The following is a 17,754-nucleotide window of genomic DNA, read 5'->3' as shown; positions in this document are numbered from 1 at the left end:
CAAAACATGGGGCACTATTATAGCAACCTGACTTAGTAACTTTGAGGAGGTGAAGTCTGAAGAAAGAATGAGGTACTATCTCTAAGGCCCCTACCCTCAGCCCATCCCCACAGGTCTTGCCCAGAGCCAGCTTTCAGTAGGATTTGTTTGTTTGCTTGGTAGGTTTGCCATGCAAATAGAAACAATCCCCTCCTCTACAGAGGAAGCATTTCGGGTCTGGCAGATTGAAAAGCAAGAGTTAGAGTGAATAGTTCTGATCTCAGAACTGGGAAACATCTGTATTCTCTTGATCTTTACTTATTTTTTAGCTGGTACTTAAGCACTGAAGGGAAAAAAAATTCTTTCACATACCTGACTTGGTATTGGAAACTGTTAAATAGCAGTTACAACTGGGAGGGTTGGAGGGAACTCTCCTCCCCCATTTTTTAAAGTTTGGCTGTAGGTCCTTCTGCCTGCAGGCTACAGTCACATTAGCAGTTGGAAATTGGATAACGACAGCACCATGACAAATCCAGGTTGCTTGCAATAAGTTGCTAATCCCTTTGCTTTAATATTGGAGCAGCGTATAATGATGTTTGGACATCACTCCAGTTTACTGACGACCCCACTGGGGCCAGCAATAGAACCTTACAACTGTCTAACAAGGCGTCAGGTGACTCCCGTCGTCACAGCAACGGACACTGGAATCTAATCTTCCCTCCATCCCTTCTAGCACCCAATAACGCCTAGATTATATAAGTGGCCCATCATTGCTTGGTAACTTGAATCAATTAACGTTAATTCGCACAATGCTATGATGTATTGTGATCACTTTCATTTCAGGGAAGGGGGAGAAATTGCTATAAGTCACCTAAAATGAGGTTGTCTGTGGTGCTGAGGTATTAATTGGGTGTCCATATTAAATGCAAAAGGAGCCCCATCGTGAAAGGAAAGTGGATGAGTGACTCTCTTGGCTGCTATTGACCTATCAGAAGAAGACAGTGCCCTTTTCCTTTGCTTTTATCTATTACAGTTTTCCCTATTGCGTGTCAAGTTGATGTATTATAAAAAATTCATTTGGTGACCTTTCACCCCCTTAGCAGATTAAACAATTTCACTTCGATGGCATCATTAACAGGACCCTGCATTTAATGATGATTTCTCTAAAAGGCCACGGAGATTCGATTTTAAGCTAACAGATTTATTGCACTATTATAACATATCGTAAAAAACTGTACCACCTACGGTCAGGTTTTAGGATAGAAACTGCTTAAGAGTTTATGTGGAGCTTAAAGTGGTATTACCTTGGGATATGCTGTAGCAGCAAGTCTCTGACCTCCAGTAAGATGCTGTTTACATTTAATAAGAGATGTTTGCTCACAATAAACTTTAAAGTGTGTCAGGGATAGGCCTTTCAGCGGGTGCTGAGACCGGTGGCTCCCATCTCTTCGTTTCCAGACATCACTGTACATGTGTCAGGATCTTTGGTGGGGTCTTTCAGCTTCTTTAACTTCATTGCTAGCCTGCACCCTATCCTACATGAGAAAGCATTTAAGAAATGGGTTAGGGGAGAGATAGGATCTTGTAACAATGTTAGAATTTTCCAATAACCTGGGCCCCATGGAAGGTTAGAATTAATAGCATGGATTTAAAAATCCAATTTAAATTGTTCCCCTTAAAAAAAAAAAAAAAAGGATCCTTACCCACTCAGGCTAAGCAAAGTAATAAATGAGATTAGGCTGGTGTATGTTGAATTCCCAGTGAGTGATTCTAGCACAGAGGTCAGGGCCTTAACTGGTAGATGACCAAAGGGGACACTTAGAACTACATGTTCCCACTCTGTCCCCATTTCCCAGGAATCTTGGGGGAAAGAGAAAGTGCTTCCTACAGAAACTTCATGGTTCGTGATCCACTCTATTTGCTCTTTCACTCTTTCCTCTTTTTGGGACTAATTGTCCCAAAAAGGGGCATACACCTGACATACACCTTCCATGTTAAATAAATATTTTATTTTTTTCTCTTTAGATAAGAGGGAAAAAAGGGTTAGGGAATAAAGTAGTTGACTTACAAGCATTCGGGGCAGGGTAGGCTACTCTTTTTTTTTTTTTTTTCCTTTTTTTTAATCAAAGCCTTATTATACCTGACCTAGGCTATTTTGAGAACAAGTCAACAATGGATGCTCTATACTAGGGTGATATATGTGCTATATGATGTCTATATATCTCCATTCAATTGCTAGAAATCTATTGCATGACTGTGATACATAATATACAATAGACAATAAGATAATAGATATATAATGTATAATCTTCTTTTAATGAAGCTATCTTGGTCATCAGAAACACCAAAGCTTTGGTAAAAAGCTGTTTTGAGGTATCATGAATTACATAAGAATTTTGTTATATATATATATATATATATATATAGCATTTTATTGCTAAGTCACATCAGTTATTAATGTACTTGAAAGGTGAAAAATGATACAGCTCATTGGTTAACTGCTCTAGACCCTGATCATACACTTAACCATTTGTGAGACCTCTGGCAAGGCATTTAAGCCTTTGTGGGCCTCAGTCTCTTCATGTTTAAGTAGAAATACCTACATCACAGTGTTATTTTGAAGATGCAACGCGTTTATATGTGGAAAGCTTAGAATAGCACCTGGCACCAAGCATATGTGCTTGGCATATATTAATTTTCAGTTATTATTCTCCCTGAGGGCTTCATTCAATTAAAATACATTAATCAATTAATTCCACAGTTATTGAGCCTATTTAGTGCAAGCACACTGTGGAGAATGTAAATACGAAAGGGTTGTTGTTAGGATTAAATGAACTATTCCAAGTAACACGGCGCCGTTGCTGGAGCTTGCTATCAGGCACCTCTGCCAACTTGTTCCAATGACGTCATCTCGGTGTCATAGAATCAGCCATGGTAGAAGTATTTATATCATCAAAATTGGAAAACACTACAAATCAGAGCCTTTGTGGGGAGAGCTGGTTTTTGAGCAGAGTAGTGAACATATCTGCACCTTCTAAATATTTTAGTCTGATAAGGCATTCTTGGGACTGACATTAATGAATGGTGACAAAATCTAAGTTCATAATTTGTGCTTCTCCCCACACCTCCCACACGCCCAGTCCATCCATTGCCCATGCTAAAAGCAAGCATAAACAATAAATATATAATTATTTTTTGGTTGTAAGATCATGTTTCCTATAGAGTGCATTACAAAGTTTCTAGAAGCAAAAGCAACCGCAAATATTTTCACTGGCAATAATGCATTATAGAAATAGTTATTGCCATGATATCCATAACCTTATGGATTATTCTATTTTTGTCTATGCATGCCAGAAATACAAGCAGTTTTAAAACTAGGAATTTGATATACATTCGGCCCCATGCTCTCTCGGTTCTGGTCCAGCCTTCGGATGGAGAAGTGGGAAAGGAACTTAGGGTACAACCACAGCTTGTTTTTCTGGATAAGCAGGTAACTGGTTCATGGGTAACAACCTCTCTTTAGGGCTGGGAGCATGTCATATCTGGCACATGTTTTAGATTTCACCACCATGTCACACATTGACAGAGTGCCCCATGCGGTGTTTGCTGCACTGAGAACCTCTAATAATACTTTTGCCCTTTTGCCATCTTCCTTCCATCTCACACTTGGTTTCCTTCTACTTTCTCTGAGTGCCCAGAATGTGATCAAGAGTAAAAATCAAATCCTGATACTTTTCCTCCCCAGCCAAATTCTTGAAGCAGGTCTCTCACATCTTTTGGAGATCTAGCCTTCTCCAAGAAGTCATTTCATATGCTAATGAAGGAATTTATGCTACCACATCTGCATTATAGCTTTTTGCTATTTTAAATGATTTCTTTTATATGTGGTTAAGTAAATCATCAACAAAGGCGTCTGTGCTTAATTCTAATTTTAGTGTCCATGCCCTCTGATTCTAGTTTTTTTAATATTTATTTAAGTCATGGGAGTGGGGGAGAAGTAAAATGAGATAGTTGAATCAGCTTTCTATTCTTTATTGTAAAAATGTACCCCTGCCCTGTTGGCACAGGGAGGAAGACTGTGAGATTTAGGTCCACACTTGGAAACCTGTCCTTTTTGAAGTAATCTGACACTTGGCCAGTGTGGTCCTGCTCTCTTTTCTCAATCAAACCTTCCTTGTGAACTTTCAACACATAATGCCACTCTCTTCTGTAAACTTAGCTTTCCTTTCTCCTCTTCACTGATCTGTCCAAACTTCTCCTTTGATAATCTCCATTCTCTTTTCTTGATAAGCTAATTTTGAAACGTTCTTAACATAAGACAGAAAATATTTATCATTTTCCTTCCTTTGCATGTCTCTGCTGAATATGTGTTTCATAAAAGATTCTGATTTTTTTTTTTTTTTATGTTTTAGATAACTTCCCCAAGTTCTCTTCTCAATCTACTTTTCCCCACCTTATTTTTTTAATTTCCAGAATCAGAGAATAGAGTCCTTGGGGCCTCCCTCAGAGCCTTGGGCCATTTCTGTTTCCCTGGAAGGGACATCAGATTCAGTGCTGAAAGGTAGGTACCTGTGACATTCAGAGACGTTAGTACTGCATCTGCAAGAAAATGTTTGCAACCACTAGAATTCATAGCAAGGTGAGTAATGGTCAATATCTTGGGTAGTTTGGAAGAGATCTCCTTTTCCTCAGTCTAGAGTGCCATATCTGTAAAAAGGAAGAATTGGCTGGCATTAAATACTTAAGGAACTACCTCCTCTTCTGACGAAGGAACATTTTTGTAATATCCGTATCCTCAAAATGCTGTAGGAAAAGGGATGTCCCTCAGGACAAATGGTTCTGGTACTACAGTAACATGGACTGGCCCAGGGAGCAAGTCATAGGTATGATGTGGTTTCTGTGGAGAAACAAAAACACTCTCAATGTTATGAAGCATAAATGCAATGGCAAATGCAAACACCTGGCCCAGAGCAGGCCCTTAGAGTTTATTTTCCCCTCTCTACCATTCTTTGTCCTCTGTTGCCTTCCTGTTCACTCCTAGTACTGGTAGGTACTGGTAGCTTCATTTACTTTTCCTGGGGCTTGTGCATATAAAAATAAAAAATAAAATTAAAAAAATAAAAGTAAAAATAACACCATTCTATTCTTTGTTTCTCTGAGTTTGATTATTTTAAATACTTCATATAAATGGAATCCTTAATATAAATGGAATTGTCCTTCTGTGACTAGCTTATTTCATTTAGCATCATGTCCTCAAGGATAATCATATTGTCACATATTTCCAGATTTCTTTTTTTAAGGCTGAATGGTTTGCTATTGTATGCATATATTGCATTTTTAAAATCCATTCATCTGTTGATGAATATTTAGATTGTTTTCTTATCTTGGCTAGTATGAATAGCAGTGTGATGACCATGGAGGTTTGGATATCTCTTTGAGATACTGATTTCAATCCTTCTGGATAAATACCCAGAAGGACTTGCTGGATCATGTGGTAATTCTATTTTTATTTTTGTGAGGAACCTCCATACTGTTTTCCACATTGGCTGCACCATTTTGCATTCCCATAAACAATGTACAAGACTTATCATTTCTCTACATCCTCACCGACACTTGCTGTCTTTCTTTCTTTCTTTTTTTTTTTAATAGCCATCCTAATAGGTGTGAGATTATATCTCATTGTAGTTTTGGTCTGCATTTCCCTGATGATTACGGCTGTTGAGCATCTTTTCATATACTGTACCTGTTGGCCATTTGTAGGTCTTCTTTGGAGAAATGTGTGTTTGAGTCTTTAGCCTATTTTTAAAAATCAGGTTATGAGTTTTTGTGCTATTGAGATGCAAGAGTTTCTTATATATTTTAAAAATTAACACCTTATGAGACATATATCTTATGAATATTTCCTCCCATTCTGTAGGTTGCCTTTTTACTCTGTTGATTGCTGTGCAGAAGCTTTTTAGTTTGACAAGTAATCCTACTTGTCTAACTTTACTTAACATGTCGATACTACCCAAAGTGATCTACAGATCCAGTGCAATCTCTACCAAAATACCAGGAGCATTTCTTACAGAAATATCAAAAGCAATTCTAAAATTTTTCTGGAACCACAAAAGATCCTGAATAGCCAAAGCAGCCTTGAAAAAGAAGAATAAAACTGAAAGTGTTACACTTTGTGGTTTCAGAGTATATCACAAAACTATGGTAATTACAACAGTTGAGTACTGGCCTAAAGATAGACGTATAGATCAATGGAACAGAATGAAGACCCTAGAAATAAATTCACACCAAAAACATATGGCCAACTGATATTCAACAAGGGTGGCAAGAATACATAATGAGGAAAGGACATACTTTTCAATAAATAGTGCTAGGGAACTGGATATCCACATGGAAAAGAGTGAATTTGGAGCTTTATTTTATACCATACAGAAAAAGCAACTCAAAAATGGAGCAAAGCCCTAAACATAAGACCTGACAACTCCTAGAAGAAAATACATAGAGAAATCTTCTTGACATTGGTCTTGGCAATGATTTCATAGATATGACATTAAAAGCACAGGCAACAACTAGAAGCAAAATTAGAGGGTTGATAACTCTTTTAAAAAATCAGCTTATCAGATTTCTTATATACTTCATGAATTGGTTAGGACATTTCTATTGTTTTTGGGTTGCCTTTAATGCTTTTTACAAACTTGTAAATGACTTATTCACCAGTTCAAAATATCAGCTTATCTATAAAATTGCTGCCTTCCAAGAATAAGCCATGACTTTATGATTATTTCTTGCTCTAACCTGGCTAATGAGCCTAAGCTCTTTCACATGGATTCTGTAAAAAAAAAAAAAAAAATTAATAAAATACTAAAATGTATGGGGAAAAGTCCATCATAGAAATACTAAATCTTGCCTCTCCTGCTAATTACATTTATTTTTTTGGCCTAAACTGTTACTATCATCTGGTATGGAACACCTGCTTCCCCTTTCATTCTTACTTGTCCTTAAAAAAGGAAATGTATGGGGTGCCTGGGTGGCTCAGTTGGTGAAGTGTCCAACTTCAGCTCAGGTCATGATCTCACAATCTGTGAGTTCGAGCCCTGTGTCAGGCTCTGCGTTGACAGCTCAGAGCCTGGAGCCTGCTTCAGATTCTGTGTCTCCCTCTCTCTCTGCCCCTCCCCTGCTCATGCTCTGTCTCTCTCTGTCTCAAAAATATTAAAATTTTTTTTTAAAAAAGGAAACCTATAAAATAATAAAGTTTCCAACTTAATGACCTATCATTCAACATAATTTTTCATGAATTAATCCCAGATATTTTTTACATCACTGTTTTTTTTAGCTTATACATTTTGTTTTCCTGCAAAGTTACACAGTAATTCCAGAAAATAGAACTAGTCCCCTCTGAAAATTTTCTTAAGGAGGTAATTGACAGTTCATGAGTAGATATTCCATAGCTACAAAACTCTTACTGTTTCAGGCTTGTCTCATTCCGTTCTTCTCTTATTAGAGCTATAAATTTGCCTGCTATATCTTTTCAAGTTGGCTTTCAACTATTCTGGCCTAAGAATTCCCTACTTTGTCTACTTATTAAGAAACTAAATCTTTTCAGACTGTTCTGTGTAATTTTCTCAAATTTCCATAGTCTTGTTACTCTCCTGAGCACCCTATCCACTTTTTCTTTGTACAGTCTAATTTTATTTTATTTAAAAAAATCTATTTTTTATTATTTTTTAAATGTTTATTTATTTTTGAGAGATAGAGCATGCACAAGCAGGGAAGGAGCAGAGAGAGACACACACAGAATCTGTCTAGCAGGCTCCAGGCTCCAAGCTCCAAGCTATCAGCCCAGAGCCGATGCAGGGCTCAAACCCACAAACCCAGGCACCCCTGAACAATGCAATTTTATTTTATTTAGAAAAAAATATTTTAATGTTTTTATTTATCTTTGAAACAGAGAGAGACAGAGCATGAGCAGGGGAGGGGCAGAGAGAGAGGGAGACACAGAATCTGAAGGAGGCTCCAGGCTCTGAGCTGGCAGCACAGAGCCTGACGCGGGGCTGCAACTCATGGACCGTGAGATCATGACCTGAGCTGAAGTCAGACGATTGATTAACCGACTGAGCCACCCAGGTGCCCCATGAACAATGCAGTTTAAAGGCCCAGGCAATGCTGCTTATTTTGTGAGACTCATCTCATAGACTCTATATTTTCTATTCTTCCACTTACAGCAATGCATATTTTACTCACTTTTGGTGAAAGTAACACCCATATTGTTGACTCATATTTTTGCTCTTCTTGGTTATTTCTTTACTGACACAGTTAACTCTGAAACTCCTTAGGTTTAAAATCACAGGAAAAAGGACATCTCAAAATGTTCCCTGCACAAATTTGCAAAGTCAAGCCACATCATTAAGAAAGTAAGATAATTAAGCAAAGCTATCCAAGGTTGGCCAATGTGAAAATTAAACATTCAAAATTGCATTATGAGGTAGTTTTATTTCTTTTTAATTTTTGTTTATTATTTTATGTTTATTTTTGAGAGAGAGAGACAGGGTGTGAGTGTGGGAGGAGCAGAGAGAGTGGGAGACACAGAATCTGAAGCAGGCTTCAGGCTCTGAGCTGTCAGCACAGAGCCTGATGCGTGAACTCATGAATGTTGAGATCATGACCTGAGCTGAAGTTGGATGCTTAACTGACTGAACCACCCAGGCGCCCCATTAGGTAGTTTTAAACTGCCTGTTTTGGTGATGTCATTCGGTCCATTCTTCAATGCCTTTTAGCTGTTGCTGGCATTTTGGTGTGAAATTCATAAGATATAACAGTAATTCACTTACCTTCTGATCTTAAGACAACAGTGTCAAAAAAATCAATTTTTAGCTTTTTTCATGTTCTAATGTGTACATCAATTACCCTCACCTGGATACTAAAACCCATCTACCCCTATTCTCTACTCCATATATTGCCCATATTCCATATCTTATCCACACTCCAAACCTTACACACACTCCATACCTGTCTTTGTCCTTTCAGGCTGCTATAACAGAACACCATGGACAAGGTGGCTTATAAACAAAGAAATTTATTTCTCATAGTTCTGAAGCTGGGAAGTCCAAGATCAAGGTGCTGGCAAATTTGGTGTCTGGTGAAGGCCTGCTTCCTGATTCATAGATGGCCATCTTCTCACTGTGTCCTCACATAGCAATAGGGGCAAAAGAACTTTCTGGATTTTTTTTTTTTTTTATGAAGGCTCTAGTAATAATCACTCCTCAAAGGCCCCACCTCTTAATACCAACACACTGGAGATTAAGTTTCTACATTTGAATTTTGGAGGCAAAAAAATTTTCAGTCCATAGCAATACCATATCTATACTCTATAATTTACCCATATCCAGTACCTTATTTATATTCCATGCCTTACCCATACTACATATCCTTAGTCATAGTTTGTATCTTGCCCATATTCCTTTTTCATATTGTGGTAAAATATATATAACATAAACTTGTTGTCATAACCATTTTTATATGTACAGCTCAGTTACCTATATTCCTTACCTTACTCATATTTCATTCCTTTACTCATCCTTTGTAGTTTACTCATATTCTGTACTTTACTTATACTCCATAACTCACCATTCTTCATATATTACCTATACCCACCACCTTACTCATACTCCCTTTTACCCATCCTCCATACCTTATTCTATACCATACCTTACTCATACCCCATGCTTTATTTTGCCCCACTCCTGACACCCTCCCCTAATCCTTTATTAGTTTTCTTTCAGTTATCCCAAAGATGTCCTCAATGAATAACTTAGAATCGTATTATGACCACGCAAAATGAATGCAATTGCTATTTTATTCAGTTAACAATGTCATGCTCAAGGTAGCTGAGTCACCTGGATTAGTATTGTCATCATTGTCCTCCTTGGAAGATCCACTGACGAAGTATGAGGAATGAGCTGAAGTTGTTTCTATGCACACGTTTTTGTGTATGTCATGATGTACGGAAAAAACCTTGTGAAGTTTCGTGGTTTTAGAATGCCCACATCACCAAACCACCCTTTTTCATATGAGTGAAAGTGTTTCTTGAAGCCATCATGAAATACTTCTCTTTAACTTCAGAAAGAGTGGAACCAAAATCATTTGGGATGGATTACCTGACTTATTCTAAGTATTTCCTGGAGAAACACAAAATAATAACAACAGAACCAGACCTATATGTCTAGTCTAAATCTTTTATTCTATAATTTAACTTTATGTTCTTTTGTCTCAGTGGGTCCTCCTCTATAAAAAGAAGTTGTAATCTATTAACAAAAAAAGGGAATTTATATACTTGAGATAATTATTTATGGGTCCTATAAACCTTTCATATGTAATTATAGATCTTGGTTGTAGAAAAATATGTTCTTAATATTTTTACAAAAAATAAAGTCTCAACATTAATGATGTAACAGTTTGCTAGTGTTATCAGGGTGAGAGGGATAGACATGGGGGAGAATTGGGGCTGAAAGGGATTTTGGAAACCATATGCCCTGCAGAAACATATTCAGGTAACACTCCCTGGTAAGTCATGTAGTGAATTTCAATCTTGCTTCAAGCCTAGCACCCCATCTCATCCCAAGTTCCCTCAGCCAGTACATTGCTTATACCAGCTTGATCAGGGAGTCTGTCGATGGCATTTGTATATTTCACAATTACCATTCCAGTGATATGATGAACCCTGGAGTAATGTACTGTACTTGGCAGCAACTGCCTCAGCTTTTGGGCACATATGCTTCAAATCTGAGAATATCATAGATATATATGGGAATCTTTGTGGAGATCTCTGAGGCAAGCTGGTATTTAACACAAAAGCAAACCCATTTGGAGCTAAAACACTTACCATTAGGCAGTTTGGCGGCTGTTCTACGAGGCCGACTCACTGTGCTCGACGGACACATTTCGATTAAATGCTGCTTTGTATTCCTCCAAAGATGGGAACAATAAGGACGTTTGTCAAAGGAAAAACTGCAGCAAACGATTTCATGTTGAACATCTGTACTCTGCAGTTCATTGTTTGCAAGAGTTTATTGACCATAATTTTGATGCATATAGGTTTTAAAGAGTATAAACTGCATTTATCTTGGGCGCCTATCATTTATTTGAGGCTTGGCTTATTTATTTCCATTTTTTCTGGGCATTTTATTTATTTTGGGATGCTGAAGAGATGAAGGAAAAGATGTTTTTGAAAAAAGAAGTTTTAGTTAGCTCTGCAAAATTGATGAGGAAAGACAATGTTTCCACAAAAAGAATTAAGCAATTGAATTGAAAAATGTAACACTAAGCATATTATATCTTTATGATACCTTTCAGCCTTAAAGATCTCAAACCAATTTATAAACTTTAAGAGCACTCTGCTAACTCATTGTCCGTCATATCAATCATAGTGACATTTCCAGAGTGAACTGTAGCAGCTGTTAATTAGCAAAGTAATTTGAGGGTGGTGGAGTCAGAAGACTAATTAATGGCACTGTGAATGTGATCCTGAGTTAAGTTGCCTTCTTTCACTTTATAAATGGATGGCCTATTGTCAGAAGATGTAAACTTTCTTTTTTTGCATTTTATTCATGGAAACCATAGCCCAGACGATCCAAGTTGTTAAATCAGGATAGCCTTTATTAGTCATGATTTGATGCATTTCTGTGGTCCTACTCTATTGACCTAACTCTGCCATCACATAAACTACAGATCCCTTGAATAGAAGAGAGGCAGAGCCTACAAACTGACCACGTGGATGATAATAGACTTTCTTTCTTGACATACATTCATTGGTATAATAGTTAATGTATAGTAGTGGTTAAGAATGCAAACCCTAAAATCAGGCAGATTTGGGACTATAACCCCAGTTCCAAGTAATGTCACCTTTTATAAGATTATCTATTTCCTAGATAATAATAACATATTTTATAGGGTTGTTAGCAGTTTATTTAAAATGATGTATATAAAGCACAGTCTGGCATAGTAAACTGTAAATTACTGTTATTACTCTATCTTGAATTATTAGGTTCTTTTTTTTTTTAATGTTTATTTTTGAGAGAGAGAGAGACAGCATGAATAGGGGACAGGCAGAGAGAGAAGGAGACCCAGAATCAGAAGCAGGCTCCAGACTCTGAGCTGTCAGCACAGAGCCCGACGTGGGGCTCAAACTCACAGACTGTGAAATGACCTGAGCCTAAGTCAGACATTCAACCGACTGAGCCACCCAGGTGCCCCATGGATTATTTTGTTTGAAGACTTATCTAAGAAAAGCCTGATGGATTTATCTCTTTAATTAGATCTTTTTTTCTCCATTATTGTCCAAATGCCTCTTTATAGAGAAGACTTAAAGAAACTGCTCTTGATAAGTAACTAACATTTACTTTTTGTTCCTGTGTTTGTAGGGTGTACTCAGGCAGAAAGTCAAGATGGTTATGTGAGCTTCTCCAACTTGGCAGTTTTGATCTCTGGGTCAAATTGGCACTTTATTTTTACTGTCACTTCCCCTCCAGGTAATATCAGCACAGTGTGTTTTTACTATCTGTTTCTTTTTTAAAAAATAGCCCCTTCTCCTTTATAATGGGAATAGCTCCTATCATGAATAAGAAGTCATCACAGTTTAGAGAAAAAAAAATCACTTGGTTATATCATTAAGGTGTGAGAAGCAAGAACACATGTAGAAATTAAGCCTCAGGAGAATTCTGTTGAAGAAGAATCCAAGTATACATTTTCTTCTAGTTGTGAAAATTCACTTTGAATGGGTGGGCTTTTTTTATTATTATTTCTATGACATGTGATGGCATGTAGCTGGGTATTAATTAGAAAATTTTAATTGATAAGAAAGAGAGTCATGGGATATTAAGTATTATGAAATTTTATCTTTTAGTTCTGCCCTCCTCATCCACTGCATCCCCCCAATTCCATTAATGACAACCATACCTATTTAAAATCCTGGTACTTTTGTAAAACCTTTTTTAAGTTTATTTATTTTTTGAGAGAGAGAGAGAGAGAGAGAGTGAGCAGGGGAGGGCCAGAGAGAGAAGGAGAGAGAGAGTCTCAAGCAGGCTTTGCACTGTCGTCACAGAGCCTATTGCGGGGTTCAAACTCACAAACGCTTTGAGATTATAACCTGAGCCAAAATCAAGAGTAAGATGCTTAATGGACTGAGCCACCCAGGCCCTCCAAAATACTGGTACTTTAGAAGTACAGGTATCAGGTGTGTGTAAATTGCTTATATGCTTCTTCTTGACAAAACCTTAAAAAGAAATCTTCTCCCTTCTGAAGTGTTCTTGACAATTTTTGCTTTATTAGAGGATAATACTTAGTAAGTTTGAAGTAGGTAACATATTAATTAAACTTCAAATGAGTCTATGCAAACCACTCCTTCGCATTTCCATGAAGGGTGGAGCCAAGTTTCCTCCTACAGAGAATGAGTAGTGAGAATGGATTTCTTTCTTTCTTTCTTTCTTTTTTTGAGAGTGTAGATTTTGACATCCTCTTTTTAAAATATGGAGCTCTAACAGAGACAGAATAATCCACTGAAAAGAAGATTTAACTCTTCTATTTATTATTGCATGTTTACCAGAAAAAATTTCTTACCTAAGAGAGTATCAAAAAGAATTCTAAAAATGCTAACACCATATCTGAACTAAACAAATACATATTTATAATCAATTATTAATTTGGGTCAGGAAAATTAGTCTGATACTAAAGCCATGCAACTGGGGAAGGCTGGGTGGCTCAGTCATAATCTCACAGTTCTTGGGTTCAAGCCCCACATCGGTCGGACTCTGTGCTGACAGCTTAGAGCCTGGAGCCTGCTTCAGATTCTGTGTCTCCCTCTCTGTCTGCCCCTCCCTTGCTCATGCTCACTCGCTTTCTCTCTCTCTCTCTCTCTCAAAAATTAAAAAAAAAATAATTAAAAAATAAAGCTATGCAACCGTGGAAAGCAGTTAATGCACAGTACGATAATACATTTGAACAACATTGCTGGATTTAAACCAGTTAGTTAGTGGAGATGGTCAGGAAATCCCATATTTTGATGTGAGATATCCTGAAGACCAATCATGAATGCTTAATTAAGGCCACATATTAGTTCTCCCTCATGAAACTTCGATTAAAACTGTCACAGTATATTTTTCAAAAAGTGAAAATGTGGCTTTTGTGAATCAGCATTTGTCAAGAAGTTCCTTAACTCACTAGTGAGAGTACCAGGAAGGTGGCAACCTGGTTTCAAGAGCATTTGAGAATACCATAATAAAAAGCATTAAAAAAAGAACATTTGAAGGATATCAATCACATAGCCAGCCAGCTGAGATAGGTATACCACACTGGATACAGAACAATAAAGCTGTAACCTCTGTAGTTACGTGTCTACAGATATCATTTGCATCTTTACTGGGACAAAAATCGTTTACAGCTTACCAATCTTCTACAAGTTAACAAGACTGGGCCTAATTAATATTAAATATTTTTTAAAAAAACCCTATGTTCTATAGAATTTGATAAACCTTGAATGGGCCTGTTTGAAAATGCTCCGGTATGACATTGATAAGATCTGTAATCACTTTTTTACCTGAATTCTAAGTCTTAGATAGTTTTTCTGCACAAAGGGAATACCTTCTAAGGTCAAGTATATTATTCTTAATATTAATTTTGCAGGGAAGATATCCTTTAAGTACCTATGAAAGTGTCCTTATAGAAGTACAGTTTTGTGGCAATACATGTTCAGTGTTCTTGACCATGGAATCCCCACGTATGTCTTTTAAAGAGTAACATGTGCAGAGCTGGATAATTTATCCCAGATTTGTCCGATTATTTGAAGGTCCTTTGTCCTTACATTTCCTCTGTCCTTAAATTTCCAAGACTAACTAAATATTTCATCAAGATTATTTTAAGGAGTAAGTTAGAAAGCCAAATGTAAAACATGGTGGATCTCAGTAACACTTGTGATTTTGAGCCGTCTGTAGTGTTCCCATTTACTAGACGGCTACTTTATTTTAGGTTTCACTGTAACTTGTAAAAGAGGCTGAGGAATTATCTTGAGAAGTTTTTCTTTAGTATTTCTCCTTAAATTATTCTTCATAATTCTCAAAACCAAGACTGAGGTGAGGGTCTGTCAGAATGAGTTTTACAAAGTTTACATTAGAAGAGAACAGATGGAAGATAGAAAACAAGTATTTTAGAAGAGTAAATCATTACTCCTATTGTAGAACTATAGAAATGGAGGAACTGAGAAACTAACTAGGTCTGACCAAATGTGTTATAGGATCCTCACACATCTGTCTAATATGTTGACTCATCCAGCTCATTTGTTCATATCTGAACGTCCTGAGACACTGCCAAGAGTGAAGGGTTTACGTGTTTATCCCACTGACTTCCCACCCTGCCCTTCCCCATTCATTAATACTACCGTGGTCTAGCTGTGCTTTCTCTGAGCATTCCTTGGAGCCAGGGAGTTCTTAGGGGGTCCTCGGGGACTACTGGGACCTAGGGACCTAAGGATGCCCCTTGCCACCAAATCCAGAGAATCTCGGCTTGTAGTTGCTATTTCCATGCCTGGAATACTCTTTCTCCTGAAATGCACAGGGCTCATGCATCATTCCACTCAGGTTTCTTCCAAAGGTCACTTTCTCCGAGAGGCTTTTTCTGCATCACTCAGTCTATGCCACCACCATTCCCAACCCTGTCCATCTCTGGTCTTTCTCTGTCTGCCAGCCTCTCTCTGGTCTCCTTTACAGCACTTACTGCCACCTGGCATCAGGGTATCAGTGCATTTGCTTGTTCATCCACTGCCCATGTGCTCTGTCCCCTATGAGAAATGACATTCCAGAAAGGACAGGAATTCTGCTTAGTTCAGTACTATATGTTCAGAGAGTAGAAAAACTTGGCACATCATAGGCACAACTATTTGTTTATGAGTAAGTGAAGACATTGAGATTACATCTAAGATTACACTTTTGCAATGTTCAGCTACTGGTGGGCTCTACCCTTAGACCCAGGTATTTCTCTGGGCTTATAGCTAGCATCACTGACTTCAGCCCCTCTTCCATTCTTTGTTTTCTAAACACTACCATGTCCTGATCTTCTATATCCCACTTGGTTCATGTCACTTCTCAGCTCAGAGTTTTTCCTTCTGTGACACCTCACTGCCTTCAAAATATAGTCAAGGGCCTTACAGCTGACATTTACTGCCTACCAAAATGTATCTCAAATGCTTCCCAGCATTAATTCCCAGTGTTTTTCAACACTAATTTCCTAAACAATTTTCTTTTTTCTCCTTTATGCGTTTATTTGTTCAGCCTTCAAAGACTCACTTAGATACTCTCTCTGTTGAGATGCTTTCCATGACCACATTGATGGAAAATATCCCCCTCCAGAGTAATTGATTGGCCTTATTCTGTTGGCATGTGTCACATTCTGACTTGTATAACAAGTGTTTGTACATACATCTCATTTTATTTACTAGCTTGTAAATATCTTCAGAATGAGAACACTTATCCACTTAGCAAAGTAAACAATTACTGAGCAATCATTGGAAAATGGATAAAAGAATGAGGAATTTTGTTTTACTTGTGCAAATCCCCAGTAAAATCTATTCCCCTGTCTCTGGCCTAGATTTATCTTATTCAGATGCTCATAAAAAGCAACTAATTAATAACAAACAAGCCAAGTATGTCTCAAGTATAAGATGTACACACAGGAGAACCATTTCTAGCTAATTTGGTTATGGTAGCTTTGGGACTGAGTCAGCCAGGAGTCAAGAGACTGAAAACCTGACTGTGACTTTCAATCAAATTATCAGATTCAGCCCAAGGAAAGCACAACAAAGAAAAACACAATGTTTCCTAGAGTATGAAAATAAAAACTCTGTTTTTTTCCTGTGCTATTTAGATAAAAGCAGAAGTTTGGTATTGGTTGGTTTGTTTTAAATGTGCTACTTAAAAATCATTGGTTAGCACTAACTCATGTCCATAGGCAAGCTTTTTTTTTTTAACTTTTCATTTTTATATTGAGGTGTAATTGGCATATGAGAAACCATACATATTTGAAACATACAGTTTCATAAATTTTGAAGACTATAATATTCCCACAAAAACATCGCCACAATTAAGATAATGAACTTATCTATCACCCTCAAAATTATAGGCAAAATTAAAAATTATTCTATTTAAATAACATACAGTATTTCTATATGTTTTTATCAATTCAAATGCATTAATAGATTCATGTAATCACCACCACAATCAGGATATAGAACATTTCCAAAAAATGGGGCACCTGGCTGGCTCAGTTAAGTGATCAACTCTTGATCTAGACTCAGGTTGTGATCTCGTGTTGGTGAGATTGAGTCCTGCATCAGACTCTGTGCTGACAGCACTGAGCCTGCTTGGGATTCTCTCTCTCCCTCTCTCTCTGCCTGTCCCAACTGGTGCAAGCTCACTCATTCTCTCTCTCTCTCTCAAAAATAAATAAATATTTAAAAAAAGAACATTTCCAAATAACCTCCCTTATTTTATTCCTCAGTCCTCACATTCTCCTTTCCACTACCACTAATCTCTAACAACTACTTATCTGTTAGTTATCTCTCTCATTTGGTCTTTTCTACAATGTCCTATAAATGGAATCAAAGTATGTACCCTCTGAAGATACACTTCTCTCACTCAGTATAATGCCTTTGATGTTCATACCTGTTGTTACTTTTTTATTAATAGTCTTTCTCTTTCCTTCCTTCCTTCCTTCCTTCCTTCTTTCTTTCTTTCTTTC

General features: G+C 37.3%; 1 protein-coding gene and 1 long non-coding RNA gene across 3 annotated transcripts in view; one reads left to right on the top strand and one right to left on the bottom strand.

The window, feature by feature from the left end:
* Window positions 1-17,754, bottom strand: part of LOC121029572 (uncharacterized) — a 260,453-nt gene that overhangs the window by 19,490 nt on the left and 223,209 nt on the right. The gene's annotated exons all lie outside the window — the stretch shown is intronic.
* PKHD1 (PKHD1 ciliary IPT domain containing fibrocystin/polyductin) overlaps window positions 1-17,754 on the top strand; it is a 475,556-nt gene that overhangs the window by 450,970 nt on the left and 6,832 nt on the right. The window contains exons 62-64 of one of the 2 annotated variants that reach the window (XM_040473752.1): window positions 3,334-3,469; window positions 4,453-4,540; window positions 12,393-12,500. In XM_040473752.1, coding sequence (XP_040329686.1) covers window positions 3,334-3,469; window positions 4,453-4,540; window positions 12,393-12,500 — 332 coding nt within the window. The remainder of the gene's footprint in view (window positions 1-3,333; window positions 3,470-4,452; window positions 4,541-12,392; window positions 12,501-17,754) is intronic. The other variant, XM_040473753.1, reaches the window with a different exon arrangement.

The sequence above is a fragment of the Herpailurus yagouaroundi genome, unplaced genomic scaffold (genome assembly GCF_014898765.1).
Source record: "Herpailurus yagouaroundi ecotype Mexico unplaced genomic scaffold, PumYag 139, whole genome shotgun sequence".
NCBI classification, from domain to species: Eukaryota; Metazoa; Chordata; class Mammalia; order Carnivora; family Felidae; genus Herpailurus; species Herpailurus yagouaroundi.
This window is presented reverse-complemented; position numbering and strand designations above follow the sequence as displayed.